General features: G+C 48.0%; 1 protein-coding gene across 5 annotated transcripts in view; it reads right to left on the bottom strand.

Moving 5' to 3' along the window:
* Window positions 1-275: 275 nt before the first annotated feature.
* SF3B3 (splicing factor 3b subunit 3) overlaps window positions 276-7,487 on the bottom strand; it is a 51,127-nt gene continuing 43,915 nt past the window's right edge. For all 5 annotated transcript variants that reach the window (XM_059713649.1, XM_006272774.4, XM_059713648.1 and 2 more), the window contains 6 exons: window positions 7,056-7,181; window positions 5,269-5,481; window positions 3,710-3,808; window positions 3,138-3,281; window positions 2,401-2,505; window positions 276-1,235 (listed from right to left, as the gene is read on the bottom strand). In XM_059713649.1, coding sequence (XP_059569632.1) covers window positions 1,095-1,235; window positions 2,401-2,505; window positions 3,138-3,281; window positions 3,710-3,808; window positions 5,269-5,481; window positions 7,056-7,181 — 828 coding nt within the window. In that variant the 3' untranslated portion in view covers window positions 276-1,094. The remainder of the gene's footprint in view (window positions 1,236-2,400; window positions 2,506-3,137; window positions 3,282-3,709; window positions 3,809-5,268; window positions 5,482-7,055; window positions 7,182-7,487) is intronic.

Raw genomic sequence — 7,487 nt, 5'->3', positions numbered from 1 at the left:
CAGCTAGAGCTGTGCTTTCAAGACTTACTCACCTCACTCACAAGGCTGCAATGCCTTTGCCCATCAGGGAAGTGCGTTAAGAGTGCCGGCAAGAAGCACAGCTCAGGCTGGTAGCTCAGTGGATGACTCATGATGCTGCAGCACACTACCAGTGCACATGTGGGGTGCATGCAGCTTTCCCTGTTCTCACTGAACCTCTCCTCCAGCCAAGACTTGTCCCAACAAACTGGAAAAAAAAGTACTTTAGAGAATGGACAAGTCAGCAGTCCAACCAATCAAAAACAAGGCTTTTATTCTTCACATGCTCCTCATGGTCAGTGTGGAGCTGGGACACTGCTCTTGCCAAAGTTATTATGAAACAAAGTCCCAGGATCCCTCCTTGCCCCCCTCTTCCCTTATCCCACCCCCCAAGAGTCAAAACATTGTACAAAACTTTATTTACAGGGAAAACAATTAAAAAGGAAAAGTGTGATGCTGCCTTTCAAACAGAAGCCCAGAGAAAAGCATGGTGTGAACCCTCCCTGCAGGGCTCTGGGACTTCCCACACACTGGCCATGAGCTTGGTGAAGGCTACTTGCATAACAAAGATTTTGTTAGGGCTCCAAGATTTCCCCAAGAAGGGGTGGGGAGCTCCTGCAACCATCTAGACTTACTTGATCCTGTCAAGGACAGGACACTCAGATCACTTTACAAGGCCATTCCAGGACTAGCTCGTGTAGCCTCAGAAAACATAGCCAAACTCTCTAGTCCTAGGCAGAGGTGGGTGCAGCAGGGCAGAGAACTGAAAGCCCCATGTTCTTCACAGCATGCACAAAGCTAGGGGCCTGCTCTTCTCTCAGGCAGTCACCATCTGAGAGTGGGGTTCAACGTCACTGAAACCCAGTAAGCCAGAGGCTCCACGCAAACAGCAAGGCATGTAGAGAGACCTAACTTCTGCCACTGAGTTAATGGGAAACACTCGTTACTTTGGATTTCAAAAGCACAAATCCAGATGACCACATCAATAGTAAAAAGGGAAAAGCACACAGCCTTCCTTCCAACCCTTCTTGGAAAAGGGTCCTTGACAAGCCCAACAAGAGGCTGAAGGGTGCTGCTCAGAATGCATAGCGTGTACGGATATCCTCCAGCTTCTTGGACACCTCTGGTGGGGTCCTGTCCAGTTCTTCAGCCACGTTCTTCTGTTTGTTGGGCTCCATGGAGTTGAACTGTTCACAGAGGTCCCCATCAATCACATTCTGGCAAGGAAAGGGAGGAATGCTTTAGAATGTGCAGGATAGACAAGGGCTCAGCACCAACCCTGCTTAATTAGAACATCTGAAAAGGGAAAATGGCAGCAAACAATCCTTTCACAGGAGTTCCTTAATCCCGTTTTGAAAACTAGGCCATGCTCAGTGACCTCATCTGCTGAACAGCAGCAGTTCACGTCAAACTAATTACTGCCCAATTTGATTAACAGAAAAGTCCCGGAAAGCCCAGACCCAGCTAAAGAACCACTCGAGAGCAGGACAAGGCTGATTTCTCAGACCAGCAAGTCTTGGCTAGCATGTTTCTTTAGGCAGGGTTTGCTGAAGGGGGGGTTGAAGAAGGTTCTGGTGGATAAATGCAAGGGAAACTCTTCAGTCAGGTCTCAAAGATCTTTGAGGTCTCATATGCTGGAAATCTGCCCCAAAGCCCTAAGTTACAAGAGTGACTTCATCTCCGGATAGTGTCTTTTAAGATGGAATATATGCCTTCTGAATAGTGCTACTTACATGGACAACAGTGATAAGCTGCAAAACTAGGTCTTGAACCTTGAAGGTATCTAGGACATACTGCTTTAATTACACAAGTCCCCCATTCAAACCCCTTCCCCCTACAATGCAAAGTGGAGTGCTAATAAGACCAGGCAGGAGGCTATAATGGGAGACAACTCTAGTGAAGGATGCAGGAGGAATGGAAGATGGTGGAAGAGACAGGAGAACAAGTGCCTGTGTAGGATGCAGTACCCATGATAGACCTAGAAGAGATCATTAAAAAAGTAAGGACATATCCACTAGGTTTGCAGCCTCAGTTTAATGCACTGGACTGGGGCTTTGGAGAACTGGATTGATTTCCAGTTCCAACCACTGATTTCCTGGCAAGTGATGGATGTCACTTCCTCCCTATGCCTCAGTTTCCCTGTTTGTGAAAGTGTGGCTAAGTGCCAACTTCCGTAGAGCTCTCCAAGATCTGTGGATGAAATGTATGACTGAACAGCTAGATCCTATTACTATATTCCAACAACAAGCACCTTTGGTAATATCAGGTCCACTGGATGGAGGTCAACCCCAACATGCTCAGGCAGTGGGCGTTTCCATATCCTGTAGTGGACCTTTGAACCTCAACTACTGATGTCCTGGTGTTTCTAAAGCTCAGACTTACCTTCACTGGAAAGTAGTAGGACCGGAAACTGAGATGGTCTCGTCCACAGAGAGGAGGGTGCTCTGACCTCAGATGCATTTCTACATGCTGGAAGAAGTCATGATCCTAAAGGGACAAAGGAGAGCAAGAAGGGAGAATAATCTGTTGCTCATGTCCTGACACTGAGCTCTGAGGCGGGATACCTGCATTGTAGCACAGGAACACTGCTATCAGCAGCTTCCCTCAACCATGGCCCTGCCCAGTGCTGTCAAGACTGAGTCTTGAACAGCTCCCTCACTGCTTCCAGGTGTGGGTTTCTCCTTTGCTATTCCATAGGTATCTATTGCAAAGACTGTGTTATCAGCTTGCCAGGGCTTATCAAATTTGCATGAACTGGAGCAGATGGCAGCTGCTGTATCTGTAGTATGGGTTCAAAGAGGCCAGGTCCCAGCAAGCAATGCTACAGCAGCTTGTGCATGCAGCTGCAGGAAGCATCCAGCACTGGCTCTATAGTTTTTGCAGGCTGCACATGTCTCTGCAGAAGAAAGAACTTAATACTCCCACATCTTTGCACATGTTCTAATCCATGCCAATCCCATCCCAACCCACAGGCAGGACATTTGTTGCACCCCAGCCTGATTTTTGCATGCTCCAGTCCCCTGCAGCTAACACACCCAAATCAATATAGCATGTTAACACACAGGCTGAGGATGAGTAGGCAGCCCAGCAATGCTTCACTAGAACAGGCATTCTCTTACCTCATGGGATGTGAAGGGGACCAGGATCCCAATGCCCCCTGACAAGGTAGTATACACAAGCGATTCAGAGCCTCCTGGAATCAGCGTGGTCTTCTGTAAAGAAAGCACAGTCTCCCCCACATGGTAATTCATTATCACTTCAGCCTGTAAGCCAAACAGAGAAGCAAGTCAGGGTCAGCATGATCCCCTTCAGTTCATCTACAATGTACTCTTCTTCTGAGGCTCACAAGAACAGGGAAAAGGAAATGGAATAAGACCAAAAAACTTCTGATTTTGAGTCTGTTGTTAGAAGTCACCTTCCACCTGAGAACAGATGGCAAAATGAAACACTGTGGGTGTCCTGACACAGATGGGCAGGGATGACAGAGAGGAGACAGGTGAGGAGGAACCAAGTTAAGGTGGAGGCCCTTGATCTGGACCCAGCCAGACTTACAACAGAGTTTTGACTGCAATCTAGGAATCAAGAGCTATCTGACAACCCCTTTTGGTCAAGGGAGATATGCTGCAGGACTCCCCCAGAAGTACTGCCGCTCAATTCCCTCCCTGCCCCCAACTTTCCCGTGGAATATTACCTTCTGTGATGCTCCATTAAGAAGGCCTCGGTCCCACAGTGCCTTGTTCCCAGTTGGATCTTCATCTACCTCATCATTAGTGTTGGGAGGAAGCCTCACCTGCAATGAGATAAAGGAGGGCAGTCAGTTTGCTGATCATATAGGTCTCCTTACCACTACAAGAGAACACAGTCCTTGGAGTCAAAGCATTTAGATCTTCATGCTTTAAGTGCTCCAATCTGGTGGAATGCCAATTAGCCTGTCTGGAAGGGACATGGGCCATTATGGTGGCTGCACGCTTGGTCTTTAGGACTATTTGGATGAACATCTCCTGCCCCTCCAAGCCATGTTATGTGGCTCTAAAGGAAGAGGCCAGAACACTCATTTATAACATAGGTCCCTTCATACAGGGTTCACCCTAGAGGTTCACTCTACCCTACACTAAGTTCACCCCCACAGCAGCAGGGTAACTAGGGCCTGAGCAGTTTTTACTCTGCAGATTTTATACTGTCCAAATGAGAAAACAACATTTAAAGTTCAGGGTGTTAAAAGAACCACGTGTGTCACACTGCAGCTGAAGACAAAAGTTTCACCAGTGGGAAGAACAAGAGCCACTGCATAGAGCCAAACACTGTAACACTCAAAACTGTTGAGGGGAGGGCTCTGGAGCAGAACCTGATTACAGGGTAGGAGGCTCTGCCTGCATGAGTGTTCCTGATGGGATGCATGGAGGCAGGGCCATCCTTTTTTTTTTTGGGGGGGGGGAGGAGAGGGGGTGGATGGAAGGGAAATCAGGGCAACTGCCCTGGACCCTGTGCTTTGGGGGGCCCCATGGAGCCGGGCAGGAGCTGGGCAGAGTGGCTGCAGCCCCATCCCTCACAGTGTTTAAGGGGCCTTGCACAGGCTGATTTGCCCTGGGCCCTACACCCCCCTATGGTCGTCTCTGCATGAAGACAAAGCAACGACTGTTACAATGGGGGGTAATCTCTTAATAGAGTAGCCTAAAGGATGCAGGGTCAGGACAGCAGATGAGGACTGGTTTGTGCACCTCAGCCAAATTCTTTATGAACAACATCAGACACTTGTAGAACTGCTGCTTAAAACCAAGAAACTCAGCATGTTTTAGCACCCAGAGTGCTGCCAGGAGCAGTGCTCCACCTCCCACTGACCTCCAACTATCACAACCAACCTCAGCATGCAGTAATGGAACACAACCAGCCATGAGCAGAATTGGCTGAAGCAGAGCTAAGTGCCAGAGGCAGAGTTTGGCTGGGACATCAGGATTAGCACCTCTGCTCTTGATGAAAGCATTGTGGTCTTGTTAATGGCTACAAGCAGTCAGGAGCTTGTTTTCATGGCTTATCTTATGTGTACAGTGTTTTCTGATTTCCTGAGATTTTAATGAATGGCAATCAGCCAGCCATCATACTGACAAAGTCATCTTGGGACCATCCAGTAAACACCCTGAGTGCAATTGGGCGTTGTTTCTAATGAAACAGAGATTCTCAAGTCTTCATACAAACATGGGTGTTGCGGGAAAGCATCTGCTGCCGCTGGCAAACTCCAATACACAGACTCACCACACAGATGTTGCCAAATTTGTCTGCTCCGGCCACAGTGTCGTAGTCAAGGAGGGTGGCTGTAGTCACCCAGCGGGGGTAGGTGTCATCTGCAAAAATGATGAGCTGGTTCTCATTCCTTTTGTAGCGCACCCATATGAAGCTCTCCTGGACGTCTGAAACAATCACTCGGTGTCCGATGGTTTGGATGCCACAGATGTAGTTGGCAATGTGCTTTTAGAAAGGCAATTAAAAAACTGAATATCTTACTAAAGAATGCAGCTAGCTTTCATTTCAGTTCTACCCTATTTCAGTGATCTTGCTTGCTCCATGAATCAATTCCCAGTTTCACACCAGGTCTCCTACACCAGGAATTCAATTTTCTCCCTTCCTGGGCTCCAGAGCACATAATACAGGTGTACACTAAACAAGATTCCCAAAAGCCAATGTGCACCGTTCTCCACCACAGGAAAAACCCCTTAAAACAGGAACATTCCTACTGTGTGGCTGTGCTTAAGCCAGGTGCCAAACATATGCCTACAAACAGACCCTACCCCTTCACCTCCAGGCCTCCCAATGCCTGTTTCACAGTTCTGGTCACAAAGGCCTTGGGAAGTACATTCTACAACTTTTGCTGGGAGCCGAGATCTAGGCAGTACATCTCCACTGAATGTTTCTTTCTGCCTATGGTTTGTCTCATTTGTCTGTGTGCAGTGGGCACCCAGAACTGACCCAAGACCATAAACTTGCAGAGGTGGGAGTGAAGGAGAAGCAGCAGCCAACTAACACATTAGAAAAATGCCTTGTAGTTTTTTATTTTTTTAACTATTTACATATTGCTCAATATATCAGACCTGCTGAGCATATTATCCCCAGGCACCCAGAGGTTAACAGGGGGCAGCCTTAAAAACCCCTTGTACCCTTGTAGGTCTAGGCAGTTATAATGAAACCCATAAAAGTCCCTGATGTATGCCCCACACTACTCCTCTCTCAGCAAAATGCAACCCAAAGTTTATCAGCTTTAGCCCTCCAATTTGTTTAGAGCAAGGCTGTCTAATTTTTGATAGACTGGGGGTGCATGCTGTGCAAATCACAGACCCCTTGGTTACACATTCCACGTAGGCTGCTTGCTACAGGAGCCCTCTGGGTCCCCTTCCTGGCATGGGGGCAAAGCACTTATGAGGCTCCCTCCAGCCACTTTGCCCTGCCTTAGAGACCCCAGTCCCTGCAGCAGCAGGACTAATGGGAGCCTGTAGGCTGCATGTTAACCCCTCACAAGTCAGATGTGGCCTGCGGCTGCCAAGTAGACAGCCCTAGTTTAGCTCCGCTGTTCTTGCTGTCCCAACACAAGGGGCAAAAAGATTTCCCATGCAGTAAATGTTACCAATCCTTTCCACTCTGTATCCTGATGAAAGGTGTCCGTATGTGGCACAATGGACATGGACTGTGTGCCTCAACAGAACAGATGTCACTGGGCTGCAACAAACCTATGAAGCTTATGTCAAGCAGGAAGGCAGGGGTGGGCCTGGGGGTGGAGGTTTGTTGTTCAACAGGGCTGGGGAACAAATAATGGTTATGGATTGGAAAAAGGCAGAGGTACTGTGAATTTTATTGTATACTGCTCAGGGAACTTTGGTTTTCTGCTAGTTTAGGGCTGTCTGCTGTGCCATTTGAGAGAGACCAAAATCCAGACGCACACAAAAGCATGCACACTTAGAACCTAGTTTCAACTGGAATCTCTAGGTGGTACTCATGGCTCATCCATCCTTGCTCAAAGAACAAGCACCAGCTGGAACCCAAGCCAATACCTTATTTTCACACTTCCGAAGCAGCTTCTTCTTGCCCAAGTCGTACACACGTAAAAGTTTTCCAACTCCAATTAGGACTCGGCCTTGGAATGGGGCAATGGCTGCAGGTACCTCCTCCACAGGGGTCTATGGAGGGAAGTGAGGGGATGTGTTAAAAAGCCCAATGTGACAAAGCCCCACCCTCCGGAAGACAAGCTGACAGCGCTGTTACTAGAAAATAAAGCTGAATGGAGCGCATCCCCTGGTTTTGCTGAACCTTGAAAGCATCAGTGAAGATAACGAGCTTCTCAATGCAAAGGTTGATCAGTTTTGCTGAAGGGATAAACATCCAATACCCTGAAGGATTCCAGACATCAGAGCCAACAATGATGCCCTATGTGCTAGAACACCATGTCCTACTGGTGTTTGCACAATCCTGGATATTACAAGCCA

The sequence above is a fragment of the Alligator mississippiensis genome, chromosome 10, assembly GCF_030867095.1.
Source record: "Alligator mississippiensis isolate rAllMis1 chromosome 10, rAllMis1, whole genome shotgun sequence".
NCBI classification, from domain to species: Eukaryota; Metazoa; Chordata; order Crocodylia; family Alligatoridae; genus Alligator; species Alligator mississippiensis.
This window is presented reverse-complemented; position numbering and strand designations above follow the sequence as displayed.